Source organism: Moschus berezovskii, chromosome 15 (assembly GCF_049115385.1).
Source record: "Moschus berezovskii isolate FMDL1 chromosome 15, NW_MosBer_1.0, whole genome shotgun sequence".
Taxonomy (NCBI): Eukaryota; Metazoa; Chordata; class Mammalia; order Artiodactyla; family Moschidae; genus Moschus; species Moschus berezovskii.
In genome coordinates, this window is record NC_142474.1 from 53,341,658 (window position 1) to 53,362,085 (window position 20,428).

The 20,428-nt window shown below is 40.6% G+C and overlaps 1 protein-coding gene across 1 annotated transcript in view; it reads left to right on the top strand.

Moving 5' to 3' along the window:
* The window catches only part of CUBN (cubilin), a 271,996-nt gene that overhangs the window by 146,063 nt on the left and 105,505 nt on the right, over positions 1 to 20,428 (top strand). Inside the window, exons 34-36 of the mRNA XM_055429374.2 lie at positions 1,622 to 1,732; positions 3,492 to 3,620; positions 4,617 to 4,749. Of these exons, the coding sequence (XP_055285349.2) occupies positions 1,622 to 1,732; positions 3,492 to 3,620; positions 4,617 to 4,749 (373 nt within the window). The remainder of the gene's footprint in view (positions 1 to 1,621; positions 1,733 to 3,491; positions 3,621 to 4,616; positions 4,750 to 20,428) is intronic.

The following is a 20,428-nucleotide window of genomic DNA, read 5'->3' on the forward strand; positions in this document are numbered from 1 at the left end:
CGCTGGTAACAATTGATGGCCTTCCTCTCCTGTTTTTGGAAGTCCTAATTCCTCCTGTGCATGAAAACAAGGGTTTCCTAATCTGGTAGGAAGTAATTTTTGCTCTTTATTCTTAATTAATTTTCTTTTTATAAGTTTCAATGCCTAGCAAAGGAAATAACAAAGCAAAAACCTATAACCTAATAGAAATGACAGGCATGTGAAACTGGGGATTAACAAAAATACTGGATTAATAACTAGTTTTTGACTATTTGTCTTGACTGTGGTAGGTGCTCAAGAAGATGCTAAATGAATAAATGAACAATAAGAACCACAGACTAGAAAGTTAATAATTTGTACTTTGGGGATGCAATGCCATGAGCTTATTGGTCTTCAGTTAAGGTGGAAATTAATGATAAAGCCTGGTCTTTCTTGGTTATAAAATGTATTTTTAAAAGTCCTAGCATAGGCCTTGAAGAAGCATTTAATAAGTGCTTACATTGTATTCTTTTTAGAATCCTAGAATCCTTCTGATCTGGTAACAATCTAGTGGTAAGGATTGCTGTCCACATTTTACAGAGAAAATGAGGAGACCACCAAGAACTGGAGCAAAATGACTGTGAGGAGGGTGACCCTGGGGCCATTATGAATCTTGTTTCAAAGGAACCCTGCTCTTCTTGAGGTTTTCAGAGGAAATTGATGACTTCAGACATAATGTGGGAAAAGCATTAAGTTCTTGACTCCACTCTCTAATTAATGACCTGTGTGATAATAGGAAAGTCACTTAGGCTCAGAAAGCCCCATTAGATAATCTGACAAATGAAGGGTTGGCTTAAATATTCTCTAACATTTTTCCTAGGGATGTTAAACATTAACAAAAGGGTATCTTTATTGCTCTGCATATGATTTGGGGGTCAGTGATGTAACCCTTAGCCAAAGAAAGTAGCTAGCCAGCCAGGAACCAATCCTTGGATAAAGAAGCTCCCGGCCTTGAGTCCTGCAGCCTTGCACCTAAGGATAGTTTCTAAACAGTTGTAAAGCTCTTAGATGAAAGAGCTCACTGGTGTAAAGACAGCAAAAGGAAAAGATCCTATTCTAAAGATTCAAGACCCTGGAAGAAAACAAAAGGAAAATGGACCCAGACTCAGACTATATTGCAAGTAATTCAAAGCTTCCTTTACAAATGACTGAGCCTCTATGTCCCTGCTTCTGGACTTAGAGTAACACAGAAAATGCTAGGATATTTGTGCCAGGGAGGAAAATGTATCTTATTTACAAGCACAGGTAAAGAATCAGAATTTAAGGAAGCTATTAAGAAAAGCACTTCTGAGAGAAACACAGCAACAGCTGATTCTTTGCCCATCATCCTTGAAGGAAACCCACCCCAGGGTTCTCTTACCAGCACAGCATTTCAAAGTCTATGGACATTTTTAAAAGCTTTTCAGTTACTCTTCAGACAGAAACCTTTTAGCACAGTGGTGGTTGCTTCTCCTCTTTTCCCCTGTCGTCTTGCACATATCTGTCAGATTCATCAGTTCTTTGCCAGAGAACCCGCAGGCGAAAGGATCGGGGTGAACTCTTGTTCCCTGTAGGTTTTGTTTGCCAGAACTTTATTAAACAGTCTTCCTTTCTGCCCTTACAGTCAATCACATCACCCTATCCTTCAGCCACTTTGGCCTTCAAAGCAGCACACCATGCACCCGAGATTTTGTAGAGGTGTTGGACGGCAGCCATGACAACGCACCCCTCCGAGGTATGCCGTGCTCACTTCCGTGGCCTGGGCTTTTTACAGTTTTTTACAGTTTCTGTACTTACATGTGTATATGCTGTCATCAGAGGTTAGAATGTTTCCAATAACTATGAAGACTGTCATAACCCAAGTAAAGAAACTGAGAGGCTGAGGAAGCAGGATTCAACATAGGGCTTGAGAAGCTCAGCTCATTCATCTTCAAGGACATGAATGGTTTATGTATTTTTTTTTTAATTGAAAAGTTGCAACTACTTTAAACAGTAGTAAAATGCAGTCCCTTCTAACATTAGATAGTATTCTGTGGGAAATTTCTTGCTACTGTTTGACCACAGTTCTCGTGTTCAAATTGAGCATGTTTCTTCTGGTTTTGTCCTCAATGGATGGATGGTTGGTTGGTTGGTTGGTTAGACAGATGGATGGATGGATAGATAGCTGTAATGGATAGGTAAATACATATATATATATATATATATATATATATATATACACATTGGATGGATGGATGGATGGTTGATTAGATGGATGGATGGTTGGGTGAACAGAATAGATAGACAGGCAGACAGACAGACAGACAGGCAGATATTATGGAGTTCTGTTGTAAGACATCCCAGTAAAATTAAAGAATGTTATTTATAGTTTCTATAATGTTCTCAAACAGAATAATCTCAGGTTATTTTGGGAAGATCCCCTGGAGAAGGGAATGCCTACCCACTGTAGTATTCTGGCCTGGAGAATTCCATGGACAAAGGAGCCTGGCATGTATACATGTATCTATATACATATAATTCCATGGACAGAGAAGCCTGGTGGTCTACAGTCCATGGGTTCACAAAGAATCGGACATGATTAAGCGACTTTCACTCACTCACTCATTTAAATGTTCTCTACGAGTCACTCCTATTTGAGCTTTGTCACTCAAGCTCCTTATCCTGCAGTAGAAGACAGGTTCCATCAGAGAATGGACTTTGTTTTGCTCATGGGTGTATTCTCCATACCCAGAACAGTGCCTGAGATGAGAGTAGGCAATTGATGAATGCTCTCTGTGGACTTCTGATTGTATTCTTTGTGATTTTTGTCTGTAAGCATTTGACCATGGTCAAGGATATAGTATTTAACAGACACATATAACCTTGCACTGAGCACTATTCTGAATTTTATAATAGTAAACTTTATTAATAGTACTATACTATAGTGCTATAGTACTATTTTTATAAAGTTCTATTTATTAAAAGACTATAAATAGTAACTCAATTCTTATACCCTTATGACATAGAATTTCGTTATTATCCATGTGCCTGTTTCTCAAGTGGAGAAGCTGAGACACAGAGAACGTGGGTGACTTGCCTCATGTCATGTAGCTGGTGAGCGGCTGAGCCTGGAGGTGAATCCGGGGGTTCTGGCTCCCACATCCACAGTTTCTCAGCCATTGTGTGTAGCCAACTTCTTTGTGCAGGTGCCTACTGCCCTGGAGAGTTTAGCACTAGTTACATTTGGAAGTTATCTATGTTCCTCTTACCTTCCCCTCACAGTCTTTATCATATTTATAAATGTGTTCACAGTTTATTTTGAATCATCAGGCATCTTCCCAAACGCTGACCCTGATCTAAATGGTTCTCTAGTAGTGAGTGGCTCCTTCTGTTTGCTTTGGTCTCATGGTTTTCAGACACGACTGAATGACTGAACTGAACTGAACTTGTGATTTTAGTGAATACATGTTGGCACATCATCATTCATTCTCCTTGTCAATATCATCATTATTTAGGCCGATACTGTGGCCCCTCCTTGCCCCATCCTATCACTTCCTTCAGCAATGCTCTGATGCTGAAGTTCGTCTCGGATTCTACAGTGAATTTCGGTGGTTTCCACGCCACATATGCTGCATCCACGTCAGGTAAGAAATGTTAGCAAGTGGTGCGATTAGGTTAAGAGGAATGTGCAGAAAATCCTTGATTTATTATCTGGGATTCCTTTACATTTTGTGTTCTGTGCTAGTTTCGTAGATCACCTCTGTGGCTCATTTTACTGTCTTTCAAATTTGGTTAACATGCTTATAAATTCTAACAGCTGTGAACTCTGTACCACATCTTCCTTATCCATTAACAGACATTTGTTCCCATACCTTGACTGTTGTGACTAATGCTGCTCAGGGCAAGCACTGGAAGTGGGGAGAATTTGTTGGAATGATCTTGGGTGACTCGCTTGTCAGTGTGTCCTTGTTCTCCTTGATATGTTTGTTAAGGGAGCCCCTGATGGACAGCATCCAATGGTGTCTCTTACCAGTGGACAGCTGCCATTCTTCAGTCTCCCTGTCCTGACAGCTGCGCTCAGGCAGGGCTGGGTGTCCTCAGGGATACAGGATGGACCATGGCACATGGGGAGAAGGGGAAAGAGGAGCACCCTGTAAGAGGCTGTAAACTAGGATAGTTCTGCTTGTCGGCTTCCTCATTATTAGCTGTTAAAAGCCTTAGAGTGCCTGGGAGATCTGTGCAGGTTTCGGTGCTCTCCTGAGAAGGAAATGTTGAAATATTGCTTTCTTTTTTAGGCCAGGGGTGAAAATCATCCTGGTCAGAAATACTGAGGGAGTGTAGGATTAAAATGAGTCTTTTATTACATAAAACTATAGTTCACAGGGAGAAAAGGCTTTTAGAAAAGAAACTACAGGGCTTCCTTCTAATCCACCATACCCAGTGGCTTTTAGTTTTCAAGTTACAGAATCTTTTCCTTATTATTATATATGCCGTGTTTTTTTTTTATTATTATTATTATGAAGTGAGAACAGTACATCCTTTGATGCTCCTAACAGCTCTTCTAGTGTTCTTTCTCTATCTTATGGTGTCTTGTATTTGACATTTACTCTGCCACTCACTTTGTTTCTCGTTTCTTCTAGCTTGTGGTGGAATATTCTACATGGCTGAAGGCATCTTCAACAGCCCTGGCTACCCAGAAGTTTATCCTGCTAATGTGGAATGTGTCTGGAACGTCGTCAGTTCCCCTGGCAACCAGCTCCAGCTGTCTTTTATGTAAATCCTTTTTTTTTTAATAGTGTATTGTTTCAGTGAGAATGAGTCTGCAGGAAGGAAGCACTGTTCCTAATAGGATGGACAACTAATAGCATATGTGTCCAAACAACTGTTGAGACAATATGGTGGGAACTTCAAGGAAGTCTGTTTGCATAGTTCTTCTGTTTTAGTCAGGGTTTAGGTTATAAATAGCATTAAAATTCTCTGATGAATGGTTTTAGAGTCCTGCCTAACATTACCAAGAGTACATGCCTGAGCTCTTGGCATGTTTTAATTTTTGGAATTCTCATCTTCAGATAACATTAATTTTATCTTTTTAAAAAAAACTTAGAAACATTTAGACTCTTCCAGAGAATCACTGTCTTCTCTCTTCTAGCAGAAATCCCCGTCTCAATGAAGCCTTCTTTACTCATACACCTTATCTCCACCCCAATCCACTTTTTCTTCTTACTCCTAGCAAGAAAAGAATTTTGGAAGTATTTGAAACTGTTGACCTGACAAAAATAGGTATCTTTGTCAGGTATTTTTGACAAAAGATGGGTTTATTTGGAATCATCAGAGAACTGCAATTTGAGGCCTGCAACCATAGTGAGCCACGTGCAAGTCCTTGTATAGAGAGAGAAGGAGAACCCTTCTATAGACAAGAAAAGGAAGTTGAGAGGGCTATAGTAAACATTCTTCTCATTGGTTGAGCCCTTCAGGAAGAAAGAGAGGTCTTTCTTCTTCCTGTTGGATACTTCTGTTTTTGCAAGGCATGAGACTGCCCCCTTTTGGTATGTGACTCTATTTAATTGAGATTCTATTTATTAATTTTTTACATTTCCCCCTTTTGATCATAATCTTTTTCTGAAAGCATTGCTGATCTAGAATCAGGGTTTCTAATTTCAGCAGTTTTCTGTGTGTCCATGTCAAGAAGGACCTTTCCTGATATAGTATCTCATGTCAGAGGGAAAGTGCACAGACTGGATATCTATCAAGGTCACATGTGCATAACTTGGAGGAGTGGGAGGGAGAATGCTCAGGTACTTTTAATCTGAAGTCCATTTGATATCAAGATCATAGACACTGGAGATTGTCTGAAGCCATACGTCATCATCAGAGGTTTGGCAAAACACATCTAACAGGCCTAGTCTGGATATCTTGGGAAACTGTCTAATCCGATGTCATCTGCTTCAATTCTAGGAAATCTTTGCTTCAGGTCACCAGGTTATATGCTGGTCCAATCAGGGTCCAGTGATTTCTTTAGGTGAACCACATGAATCCAAGAATCTATTCCTGAAAGCTTGGTTTCACAGGGTTGGTTAGAGGTACCCAATAGGGGCCTTTCCAGTGAAGATGAAGTGAGTTCTTCTGGAGGAGTCTTTTCCAATTGACAAAATCTCCAGGTTTCAAGATGTAATGCTTAATGTCTTCATTTCTCAAAGGTACACTATGAAAAGATTATGCTATTAAAACATGGTTACTTTTAATAGCAGCAATTAATCCCTTTCAGTATTAGAATATCTCTCTTTTTATCAGTTGTGGATCAAAATAAGTGAGAGCCAAGTGCATTGGAAATTCTGGGGATATCTCAAAAGATAAGAGTTTATAAGTTTCAAAAGGGGAGGATCCAAGATTTAGAAGGACTGATAGCAATGTTTTTGACCAAGGTGTTTGGAGGACTTCTGTAAATTTGGCCAAGTCTTAATGATGCTGTTTGGTGTTCAATTAAATCAGAGGACTGAAGGTGGTAAGCACAGTGGAAGTGCTGTAAAACTAGTCAAACAGCAGACTTGTCAGAGTACCTGGCCAGTAGAATGGATTGCCTAAATCTCTGTGAAGTCTGAGAGGAGTTCCCCAGGTAGGGATCCTCTTTTCCAAAAGGACTTTTGCCACAGAAGAGATAGCAACCTGTCTGCAAAGGAAGGCCTCAGTCTACTGTGAAAACATATAGACCATGACTAAAACATATTTATATCCATTAGAGGAATAAATTGTATAAAATCCATTTGCCAGAGCTTGAATGGTCCATTAGGCAATTTAAAATGTCTGGGATTAGCACAAACAGGCTTCTCTCAGTTCTTCTTTGAACAAGTGGGACAAGTGAGGTAGGCACTTTTCTCAGCCTTGTTAATGTTTCCTCTGTAATATTGATTCATGAAGGCAATCATCTTGTCAGTAGAACAATGGTTTAATGTATGCACAGTGGTGGGGAGTGGGAGTTTTAGAGTGTCTGATGGCAATAAGTTGTTATTTGATGCAACCCAGAGCTTTCTCTTTTTATCAAACCAACAATAATTGAATTTCCGATCTTGATTTCCCTTTTCTGAGGCCAATTTCTGGGCTTCTGTAGCCAGTTTTTCTAAATTTCCCTTTGGACCATGACAGAAGTTTGGTTGCTATTGGTTCCTTTAAGTGCAGCATTCCTTATAAAATTATCATCAAGGTGATTTTCCTTAGCTTACAAAGAGTCAGGTTCACAATGTCCCAGAATCTTAATAATAGCTAAAGTGGCAAGGGAAAGTATCACATCCAATAATTCCTAAACTTGAGGGGAGGCATTTAAAACTTTTTGCCCCTGAAAGTAAGGAAGGCATATTGCTTAGTAAGGAAGACACATTGCTCCCATGGTATTCCAAAATTATGAGCTACTCCAAAAGCATATCCAAAGAATAGCAAGAAGAGATAAGAAAGCCTTCCTCAGTGATCAATGCAAAGAAATAGAGGAAAACAACAGAATAGGAAAAACAAGAGACCTCTTCAAGAAAATTAGAGATTCCAAGGGAACATTTCATGCAAAGATGGGCTCAATAAAGGACAGAAATGGTATGGACCTAACAGAAGCAGAAGATATTAAGAAGAGGTGGCAGGAATACACAGAAGAACTGTACAAAAAAGATCTTCACGACCAAGATAGTCACGATAACGTGATCACTGACCTAGAGCCAGACATCTTGGAATGTGAAGTCAAGTGGGCCTTAGAAAGCATCACTACTAACAAAGCTAGTGGAGGTGATGGAATTCCAGTGGAGCTATTTCAAGTCTTGAAAGATGATGCTGTGAAAGTGCTGCACTCAATATGCCAGCAAATTTGGAAAACTCAGCAGTGGCCACAGGACTGGAAAAGGTCAGTCTTCATTCCAATCCCAAAGAAAGGCAATGCCAAAGAATGCTCAAACTACTGCACAATTGCACTCATCTCACATGCTAGTAAAGTCATGCTCAAAATTCTCCAAGCCAGACTTCAGCAGTATAAACCGTGAACTCCCAGATGTTCAAGCAGGTTTTAGAAAAGGCAGAGGCACCAGAGATCAAATTGCCAACATCCGCTGGATCATGGAGAAAGCAAGAGAGTTTCAGAAAAACATCTATTTCTGCTTCATTGACTATGCCAAAGCCTTTGACTGTGTGGATCACAATAAACTGTGGAACATTCTGAAAGAGATGGGAATCCCAGACCACCTGACCTGCGTCTTGAGAAACCTGTATGCAGGTCAGGAAGCAACAGTTAGAACTGGACATGGAACAACAGACTGGTTCCGAATAGGAAAAGGTGTACGTCAAGGTTGTATATTGTCACCTTGCTTATTTAACTTATATGCAGAGTACATCATGAGGAACGCTGGGCTGGAAGAAGCACAAGCTGGAATCAAGATTGCTGGGAGAAATATCAATAACCTCAGATATGCAGATGACACTACCCTTATGGCAGAGAGTGAAGAGGAACTCAAAAGCCTCTTGATGAAAGTGAAAGAGGAGAGTGAAAAGGTTGGCTTGAAGCTCAACATTCAGAAAACAAAGATCATGGCATCTGGTCCCATCACTTCATCGGAAATAGACGGAGAAACAGTGGAAACAGTGTCAGACTTTATTTTTTTGGGCTCCAAAATCACTGCAGATGTTGATTGCAGCCATGAAATTAAAAGACGCTTGCTCCTTGGAAGGAAAGTTATGACCAACCTTGATAGTATATTAAAAAGCAGAGACATTACTTTGCCAACCAAGGTCCATCTAGTCAAGGCTATGGTTTTTCCCGTGGTCATGTATGGATGTGAGAGTTGGACTGTGAAGAAAGCTGATCGCCGAAGAATCGATGCTTTTGAACTGTGGTGTTGGAGAAGACTCTTGAGAGTCCCTTATACTGCGAGGAGATCCAACCAGTCCATTCTAAAGGAGATCAATCCGGGGTGTTCATTGGAGGGACTGATGCTAAGGCTGAGGCTGCAGTACTTTGGCCACCTCATGCGACGAGTTGACTCACTAGAAAAGTCTCTGATGCTGGGAAAGGTTGGGGGCGGGAGAAGGGGACGACGGAGAATGAGATGGCTGGATGGCATCACCGACTCTGTGGACATGAGTTTGAGTGTACTCCGGGAGTTGGTGATGGACAGGGAGGCCTGGTGTGCTGTGATTCATGGGGTCGCGGAGAGTCGGACACGACTGAGAGACTGAACTGAACTGAACTGAACTACCAATATAAATATTAGCAGATTTATCCTTGGTTAAAGTATAAACCCATGTAAAAGCATATAATTCAATCTGGGCCGAAGTAGCCTTAAGTAAGGCTGCTGCTCAGCAACAGCAAAATGAGTCTTCAGAGATCAGATCAGATCAGTCGCTCAGTCGTGTCCGACTCTCCGCGACCCCATGAATCACAGCACGCCAGGCCTCCCTGTCCATCACCAACTCCCGGAGTACACTCAAACTCATGTCCACAGAGTCGGTGATGCCATCCAGCCATCTCATTCTCCGTCATCCCCTTCTCCTCCCGCCCCCAATCCCTTCCAGCATCAGAGTCTTTTCCAGTGAGTCAACTCGTCGCATGAGGTGGCCAAAGTATTGCAGTTTCAGCTTTAGCATCAGTCCCTCCAATGAACATCCAGGATCGACCTCCTTTAGAATGGACTGGTTGGATCTCCCCGCAGTACAAGGGACTCTCAAGAGTCTTCTCCAACACCACAGTTCAAAAGCATCGATTCTTCGGCGATCAGCTTTCTTCACAGTCCAACTCTCACATCCATACATGACCACGGGAAAAACCATTGCCTTGATTAGACGGAGCTTGGTTGGCAAAGTAATGTCTCTGCTTTTTAATATATTATCAAGGTTGGTCATAACTTTCTTTCCAAGGAGCAAGCGTCTTTTAATTTCATGGCTGCAATCAACATCTGCAGTGATTTTGGAGCCCCAAAAAATAAAGTCTGACACTGTTTCCACTGTTTTTCCATCTATTTCCCATGAAGTGATGGGACCAGATGCCATGATCTTTGTTTTCTGAATGTTGAGCTTCAAGCCAACCTTTTCACTCTCCTCTTTCACTTTCATCAAGAGGCTTTTGAGTTCCTCTTCACTTTCTGCCATAAGGGTAGTGTCATCTGCATATCTGAGATTATTGATATTTCTCCCGGCAATCTTGATTCCAGCTTGTGCTTCTTCCAGCCTAGCATTCCTCATGATGTACTCTGCATATAAGTTAAATAAGCAAGGTGACAATATACAACCTTGACGTACTCCTTTTCCTATTCGGAACCAGTCTGTTGTTCCATGTCCAGTTCTAACTGTTGCTTCCTGACCTGCATACAGGTTTCTCAAGACGCAGGTCAGGTGGTCTGGGATTCCCATCTCTTTCAGAATGTTCCACAGCTTATTGTGATCGACACAGTCAAAGGCTTTGGCATAGTCAATGAAGCAGAAATAGATGTTTTTCTGAAACTCTCTTGCTTTCTCCATGAATCAGCGGATGTTGGCAATTTGATCTCTGGTGCCTCTGCCTTTTCTAAAACCTGCTTGAACATCTGGGAGTTCACGGCTTACATACTGCTGAAGCCTGGCTTGAAGAATTTTGAGCATGACTTTACTAGCATATGAGATGAGTGCAATTGTGCGGTAGTTTGAGCATTCTTTGGCATTGCCTTTCTTTAGGATTGGAATGAAGACTGACCTTTTCCAGTCCTGTGGCCACTGCTGAGTTTTCCAAATCTGCTGGCATATTGAGTGCAGCACTTTCACAGCATCATCTTTCAAGACTTGAAATAGCTCCACTGGAATTCCATCACCTCCACTAGCTTTGTTTGCAGTGATGCTTTCCAAGGCCCACTTGACTTCACATTCCAAGATGTCTGGCTCTAGGTCAGTGATCACGTTATCATGACTATCTTGGTCGTGAAGATCTTTTTTGTACAGTTCTTCTGTGTATTCCTGCCACCTCTTCTTAATATCTTCTGCTTCTGTTAGATCCATACCATTTCTGTCCTTTATTGAGCCCATCTTTGCATGAAATGTTCCCTTGGAATCTCTAATTTTCTTGAAGAGATCTCTGGTTTTTCCTATTCTGTTGTTTTTCTCTATTTCTTTGCATTGATCACTGAGGAAGTCTTTCTTATCTCTCCTTGCTATTCTTTGGAACTCTGCATTCAGATGCTTATATCTTTCCTTGTCTCCTTTGCTTTTTGCCTCTCTTCTTTTCACAGCTATTTGTAAGGCCTCCTCAGACAGCCATTTCGCTCTCTTGCATTTCTTTTCCATGGGGATGGTCTTGGTCCCTGTCTCCTGTACAATGTCACGAACCTCTGTCCAGAGTTCATCAGGCACTCTATCAATCAGATCTAGTCCCTTAAATCTATTTCTCACTTCCACTGTATAATCATAAGGGATTTGATTGAGGTCATATCTGAATGGTCTAGTGGTTTTCCCTACTTTCTTCAATTTAAGTCTGAATTTGGCAATAAGCAGTTCATGATCTGAGCCACAGTCAGCTCCTGGTCTTGTTTTCGCTAACTGTATACAGCTTCTCCATCTTTGGTTGCAAAGAATATAATCACTCTGATTTCGGTGTTGACCATCTGGTGATGTCCATGTGTCTTAGTAGCATGTTATTTAGTCACTAAGTCATGTCTGATTCTTTGCAACTCCATGGACTATAGCCTGCCAGGTTCATTTTACCCATGAGATTTCCCAGGCAAGAATCCTGAAGTGGGTTGCCTTTCCTTCTCTAGAGGATCTTCCTGACCCAGGTATTGAACCTGTGTCCCTTGCATTGAAGGTGGATTCTTTACCACTGAGCCACCGGGGAAGACCCATCATAGCATGTCTGGAACTATTAATATGTTTGCCATTGTCACCTTTTAAATGAGAACATCAGTGATCCATGAAAAGCCAGCATTACCCAGTGGAATTTCCTATAGATCATCATGAGGAGTCTGAAGGTGGTGCATCAGTGTTAAGCATCATGAGGGACTTTGTTGGTGATGGAAGGGAGAGGAGAAGCTGGGTTAAGGGCCTTATAATGTAAAAGAGTTATGTGAGGAGCAATTAACAAAAGGACTGAGAAAGGTTGAATGTGATGAGAATTCAGAGCTTCTACCACATGAGATACAAAAACTGTAGAAAGGAATCTCACAATAATTTTCTCATAATTTTAACTGAAAGGAGTGACTGTAATGACTATAAGGCATGGGGATCCCCATTCTACAGGGGCCAGTTGCTGGCCGTAATACACTATGTGTCAGTGTTGTATTCTCTTGCTTTTCATATAAAAAGGGAAAAGAGAATCTGATCATTGGGATGATAAGGACAGGTGAGTTCGTCAAATTGCCTTTAAGGCCTTGAAGGTTATGTCATCTCGTTTCCTCTTAAAGTTGGGTTGAGGATGTTATTGTTGAGTAAAACATACAGAGAGTTAGCCATAAGAGAGAAATTTGGAATCCAGTTTCAGCAATAATCAACTAGCTAGAGAAAACTTCATAGTTGTGCTTAGTTTCGGGTTTTGGGAAATGTAGGACACCACAAAGTCTCTCTGGACCTTGGTACAGCCCTTGTCCTGATGGCAGATACCCTAAATATCAAAGCTGGATTTAGGCAGACTGCAGTTTTCCTTTGGTGATCTTCAGTTCAGTCGCTCAGTCGTGACTGACTCTTTGCAACCCCATGAATCACAGCATGCCTGGCCTCCCTGTCCATCACCAACTCCCGGAGTTCACTCAAATTCATGTCCGTCGAATTGATGATGCCATCCAACCATCTCATTCTCTGCCGTCCCCTTCTCCTCCTGCCCCCAATCCTTCCCAGCATCAGAGTCTTTTCCAGTGAGTCAACTTGTCGTATGAGGTGGCCAAAGTATTGGAGTTTCAGCTTTAGCATCAGTCCTTCCAATGAACACCCAGGATTGATCTCCTTTACAATGGACTGGTTGGATCTCCTTGCAGCCTAAGGGACTCTCAAGAGTCTTCTCCAGCACCACAGTTCAAAAGCATCAATTCTTCGGCAATCAGCTTTCTTCACAGTCCAACTCTCACATCCATACATGACCACGGGAAAAACCATAGCCTTGACTAGACGGACCTTGGTTGGCAAAGTAATGTCTCTGCTTTTTAATATAATATCTAGGTTTGTCATAACTTTCCTACCAAGAAGTAAGCGTCTTTTAATTTCATGGCTGCAGTCAGCATTCGCAGTGATTTTGGAGCCCCAAAAAATAGTCAGGCACTGTTTCCACTGTTTTTCCATCTATTTCCCATGAAGTGATGGGACCAGATGCCATGATCTTTGTTTTCTGAATATTGAGCTTCAAGCCAACCTTTTCACTCTCCTCTTTCACTTTCATCAAGAGGCTTTTTAGTTCCTCTTCACTTTCTGCCATAAGGGTGGTGTCATCTGCATATCTGAGGTTATTGATATTTCTCCCGGCAATCTTGATTCCAGCTTGTGCTTCTTCCAGCCCAGCGTTCCTCATGATGTACTCTGCATATAAGTTAAATAAGCATGGTGACAATATACAGCCTTGACGTACTCCTTTTCCTATTTGGAACCAGTCTGTTTGTTCCATGTCCAGTTCTGACTGTTGCTTCCTGACCTGCATACAGGTTCCTCAAGAGGCAGGTCAGGTGGTCTGGTATTCCCATCTCTTTCAGAATTTTCCATAGTTTATTGTGATCCACACAGTCAAAGGCTTTGGCATAGTCAATGAAGCAGAAATCGATGTTTTTGTGGAACTCTCTTGCTTTCTCCATGATCCAGCGGATGTTGGCAATTTGATCTCTGGTGCCTCTGCCTTTTCTAAAACCTGCTTGAACATCTGGGAGTTCACGGTTCACATATTGCTGAAGCCTGGCTTGGAGAATTTTGAGCATGACTTTACTAGCGTGTGAGATGAGTGCAATTGTGCGGTAGTTTGAGCATTCTTTGGCATTGCCTTTCTTTGGGATTGGAATGAAGACTGACCTTTTCCAGTCCTGTGGCCACTGCTGAGTTTTCCAAATTTGCTGGCATATTGCGTGCAGCACTTTCACCGCATCATCTTTCAAGATTTGAAATAGCTCCACTGGAATTCCATCACCTCCACTAGCTTTGTTAGTAGTGATGTTTTCTAAGGCCCACTTGACTTCACATTCCAAGATGTCTGGCTCTAGGTGAGTGATCCCACCATCGTGACTATCTTGGTCGTGAAGATCTTTTTTGTACAGTTCTTCTGTGTATTCTTGCCACCTCGTCTTAATATCTTCCGCTTCTGTTAGGTCCATACCATTTCTGTCCTTTATCAAGCCCATCTTTGCGTGAAATGTTGGTGATCTTAGGTCCCTTTAAAGCTGAAAGCTTTAGCAAGTGGATACAGTTTTCCTGTGAGGCTTGAGATGCAGCATGAAGAAGCAAATCATCCACATGTTGCAGCTAAGTAGTTGAAGCTCTAAAGAACTTTGTATGATCCAGACCAGCCATCACGATTCCTGAGAAACAGGGACTCTGAGTAAAACCCTGAACTGTTACTGTACAGGTGAGTTGTTCTTCTTACCAAGTAAAGGCAAAAAGGTATTGACTAGCTTCATCAACCAGAATGCTAGAGAATGCACTGCATGAATCAATTACAGTAAAGAATTTGCTTCCAGTTGGACTGCTGTCAGTATCATGTGAGAGCTGGGGACCACACAATGGAAAAGGATAACAGTGTTGTTGATTGTTTGGAGGTCCTAGATAAATCTGACCTTTAGCTTTTGTCACTGGTGAACTGGGAATGCTTCAAAGGATAGTACAAGGGATAATGAAACCTTGAGCTTTTTAGTTTCCTAGTAGGGTTTTTGTGTCTTGAAGAATATTTGTATTTTATTAATTCCGGGAAAAGGTTTTGAGGGGTCTCCTTGAATCTTCATAGGAGGTGTGTTGTGAATTTTCCCAACATCACTTAGAGATTTTGCCCATAAGGAAAATGGTAGCTGATTCAATGGAGACAAATGGTAAGTATTTCCAGAATCAGCTCTAGAACCATCAGAGAAGGAAAATAGATGTCAAAGGGTCATCTGATTTCCCTTGTTGGTTACTTTGATGACTCCTGTCAGAATCTTGAATTATTTCCCCCTTCTGGATCAAAAATATTCCAGCATGGCACTTCTCTAAGATATCTTGACCTGCAAATGGGTAGTGCTAGAGGAACTAGGAAATGGCAACCCACTCCAGTGTTCTTGCCTGGAGAATCCCAGGGACAGGGGAGCCTGGTGGGCTTCTGTCTGTGGGGTCACACAGAGTCGGACACGACTGAAGTGACTTAGCAGCAGCAGAGGAACTAAGGGAAAAGCACATGTATCTCTCAGAGGTCTTAAACAAAAGGAACTTGGCTCAGGGACAGGAACCTCCTGAGACTCGTTAGATCCCCACTATATGAACTGTTTCTGTTCTCTGAGGCAGGCGCTTTTTTTAAAAATAGTAATGGAGTTGAGGAGGCCTGGCGTGCTGTGATTCATGGGGTCGCGGAGAGTCGGACACGACTGAGCGACTGAACTGAACTGAACTGAACTGAATGGAGTTGAGCACCGAGAGTGTGGCTCTGGGGTCAGTTAGGACTGGAAGAAATCCATCCCTAACCTAAAGAAATGTTTCTCCACACAAGTTAAGAGGGAGTATTAGGAAAAATTCCTGTAGTTCCTCAGAGCCCCATCAGTGAGAACTGGGAGGATGTTGAAAGGCCAGTTAGAAGGCTGGTTAGAAGTGCTTCAGGCTGAAGGTGTCTGAAGCACTTAGATTTGTAACAGTCTCTTTTCCAGTGTCCTGGCTCTGCAATAATAGCAGATACTAGTAGGGTATGGATTCACTTAGGTGCCTTCTTTTGCTGGGGTTGAAGATTAAGAATTTTGGCAATCTTCCTCTGAAGTGACTCATTTGGAGTTGGAGAGAGCTAGTTTGCCACATTAGCCAAATCTGGAATAGACGGTTTCCCATTCCATTCTGATACTTGTTACTAGAAGGGAAAAGTCCCAGTTCAGCCCATTAATAAACATAGTGTTAAAAGCTACCTGGGTGAAATCAACATCTAAAGGAATATCAGAATTTTCCTTAAAAATGATGTAAAGTTGATTTTAATAATCATGAAAAGTCTCATCAGATTTTTGTTTGAGCCTAGATTTTTTTCCAATCAGCAGGTTTTGGAGAAACCCCAGGAAAATTGTGATAAAGCCTCCTGGGGATTGCCTGAGTCTGATCATATAATGATAGCAGGCTGGCCTCCCATCTGTAATTCTAGAAACCTTTCAGGATTTCCTCCAATTAGTAGTTTTCATCCAGTGCTGATCCTAGACTTCACTGACTAGCATAAGAACTAGCTGATGTAAGGTTGATTAGTTTAAATAATTATATTAAAATTTTCCAGCAATTTGTGAGTATCCTGTTACTTTGGGAAAACTTTTGACTATAGCTCTCAATTCAGCTTTGGTTCAGGGAATACAAAAAATTTACAGTTCAGCCTCTGGATTCTTGGACGGCTTAATTTTAAACAGACATTCCAACAAGTTCAGAGGAAAAGCGAATGAGATAGTTTCAACAGGGAAGCTTGGTAAGAGAATTGGTATGAGGGTAATTGACAGTACATAGGAGGAGGAGACAGCATAGTTAGGAAGGAGGAAGATGGCCCTGGGGATGGGATCTAACCCATGAAGAGCCAAAAGAGAGAGACCAGATGTTGCTGGGGCAGAGCCCAAGGCAGAGAAGCTGAAGAAGAGGAGCCATTTTATCTCTCATTACTCATGTTTTCCTTAAAATCTTATTTTGTAAAGAAACAATTCTAGACTCCTGATAATGTTGGGAAGCTTCCAAATACCGATCAAAGTAAGCATTCCACTCATTTCTGGAAATTTTGAGCTATTGCAGTCCTCTTTGTTTCTAAAAAATTTCTTTTTCTTTTTAAATTTTTTGTAAAGAAAACTGAAATTTACAATATGTTTATATTACTCACTGAGTACATGGCATTTAAAAGCAACATCATTACAGAAAGATAACAAAAATACAAAATCTTAATACCTACAGGATATGGAAAACATTATCCACTGAGGCCTTAAATGTAGTAAACTTTACATAAAAAGGAAAAGCAATGAGTATACAAGTATACTTTGGGAATTTCAAAAGTTCATCGTAATTATCATTGAGATACTAAATTGTCTTTGGTCAGGTTGGCCCTGAAATGTGCATAAGGAAAGACATCAGATTTGCCCAAGTCTCTGTTTGGAAGGTACTTTGGCTCAGAGGTTAAAGCGTCTGCCTCCAATGCAGGAGACCCAGGTTCAATCCCTGGGTTGGGAAGATCCCTGGAGAAGGAAATGGCAACCCACTCCAGTACTTTTGCCTGGAGAATCCCACAGATGGAGGAGCCTTGGTAGGCTACAGTCCACAGAATCTCAAAGAGTTGGACACGACTGAGCAACTTCACTTCACTTTACAATTCTTAGTTAACTGGGCTCTGATGTCTCAGAGATTTTTCTCTAGAGTAAAAGAACAATTTTCAAACATTTTGCAGCATAAGCAGCTCAGTTCAAATAGCTCACAAGCCTGAAATACCAGCCAATTCTAAGGAAATACCTTGGTCCTAGAGGAGCTTGACCAAAGGCTTTTATAGCCACTTTCCAGAGACTAGCCCTTTGCAAAGGGATAGGCTGAAGGCTGGACAAAAATAGGCACAGTTTCAGTGAAACATCCCCTGCTCCTGAAGGAATGGATCAAAGTCTAGTCTGTTTCAACTGAAACAGTCTGATCTCAAATCAGACAGAAGTGCCAAGTGAGTACTTGCATACAGAGCAAAGCATTGACCAGAAAGACAAAGCTTTAAAATAGATTCTGAATAAAACCTAGAGAGCTTCAAATGCAAAGAGAATGTGAGCTCAGATCCAGGAGAAGGATATTCAGACTCCAGATTTAGTGAGAAAAGCAGTGAATGACAATGGGCTCAATTGTGGGTGCCATACCTGTTTGCTTACCGAACCACCAAAATGGGGATCTGAAATAAATAGAATGCTACATATTCCTCCAGCAAAGATGGGCTTATCCAGGATCGGCAGAGAACTGCAATTCAGGATGCACAACTGTAGTGATCTACTGCAAGTCTCTGCACAGCAGGAGGACGATACTTTTTTAGAGAGAAAAGGAAGCCAGGAGAGCAGTAAACAGAATCCATGGCTTTTATTGGCTGAGTCCATGCTAGGAGAGAGAGGAGTCTTCTTTCTTCTTCCTGTTAGGCTCAGCTACCATCATGGGGTGTGAGAGTTCCTTCTGGTTTCTCCACTCTTTATAATTGAGGTTTCTTTTTATTAATTTTGACAGAAATTAATGAAAAATCACTCTTATGTTCCTCATTGAACTATAAGCCCTTTTAAATATGAAGTATGGACATAAAGACAACAGTGGGATCCTGCCATATTCTGGGTGGTCTTAGGTTAAATTAAATAACAATCATGTATTTTCTAGAAGTAGATAGTGCAAAAGGCATGGTAAGTGAAATGGGACTTTTTAATCCATCAGTAGAGATATACTTGTAACACTGGCAGTGCCACACTGGTAATGGCTGCTTAATAAATATTGGATAATAAGACATTGGTTTTTAAAACTAAAAGGTTTTTGTTTTACTGTATCACAGATTACTGGGCTTTGGGTGATGTTACTAATTCTGTTTTGAAAAGAATATAATATCTAACTTATTGTGGAGAGAAGAGGATGGTTTTGAGGACACTGCTCTGTTTATTCCAAAAACCTTGCTCCTCTTCTAGACATGCCATTCTGTGCATCAAGGACAGATTTCTTTTTTTTTTTTTAATGAAAGAAAAGTCCTTTTTCTGGACCATGTTCAAATATCTCAAGTTACTTTCTTTTAGCCTACCAGTCAATGACTCTTTAGGATCCAACTGGCATTGTGTCAAAGCAAAGACACCCTCTGTGCACCTGAAAGGCAGTGTGAGTTTAAGCTGTCACGTGGGAAAGGGGTTTTGTTTGCTTTTATCTTTACAAAAAGCACCAAGTATTGTATGGTAAGAAATATAAGTACATATATATATATATTACATATATATACACATACAGCCATATATATATATATACATATGTATTTTTTATTCAACATTTATTAAGCCCCTACTTTATACAGGTAAGCATTTGTTACACACATGTTAGATGCTTCATATATAAAGCACAATTTACTCTCATAATAGATGCTTTATAGCCAATGATGAATAAAATGTGAACATCGTTCTTATGATAAGTCCAAAGTCCTTCACATAGATTACTAGGCTTCATAATTGCTAAATTAAAGGCCTTTTTTTGTTGTTGTTGTTTTTCCTCTTGGTCTTTACGACAGTCACATTCTTAAACAATCTGATGTTCAGCAGTTATCAGGAACTGGGCCAGGTACTGGGAATGTACAAGACAGACAAGATCCCATTTTTTGTTAAGTTACTGAGAAGTTAATGTCAAGAAACTGTTTAAAACCTAGATAGATTCATTTCATCTTTGGGGATGATCTTATCCATATAGGGCCATAGTTATGATTAGATATGTTAAATTTCCAATGTACAGCACAGGGCTGATGCATGCCTGATGTTCAATGAATGTTAATTCTCTCACCCTGCCATTTCTAAAGTCTCTTGTTTGGCAGTTCAAAATTAAAATTAAATGGACAACACTGAGCTCTCCTCCTAGAGGACAGAAGATAAACACAAAAAGCAAGTTTCATCTATTTTATTCTTTAATAGACACTAAATCCTGATTATTGTATAAACAAATCTTAATGCTTCATCTTTTTCTCTTCTCATCCATGAGGAGTTAATTTTGATTATTTTGTCTTCCTTGCTTGAGTTTTATTTTTAAAGTATAATTTGTGGAATACAAAATGTTCCTTTTTATGCAGATGATAATGAGAAGGGCTTTATGGCAAGGCCTCTGAGTTATTTCTGCCCTGGTCTAAACTATATCCAGATGGGCACTTGGAAGCATTACCCTGGGGTGGGGGAGAAGCATATGGAATATGTCAAGTTCTAAAACATGGGATTTGGATTGTGAATACTGTGGTGAAATTGAGTAGGGAAAAGAACTGGAGGAATTATGGTTGAATCTGTAACACAAAAGGAGGGGGGAAAATAAAACCCCCAAAGAATTTTTTTATAAAACAGATATTTAAAGGAATTAGAAGAAAGTGTATTTTATGCTGGCAGAGTCCTTTTATAATGTGATTGATCTTGGTTCAAAAATCGAAATGAGATAATGAGAAACAGAGATCGTACTATTTTTGTTCCACATCATATTTTTACTAGCAGATCTAAGCCAAAGTTTTGGAAAGAGGATAGGTTTGCTTATAAAATGAACTGGCCTAAAACAGAAACTTCCAAGAACAATAAAACTTTTTTAAAAAGTTAAATTTGATTCTAACAGATATCCTACCATTGTTTCTAATGAAAAGCCT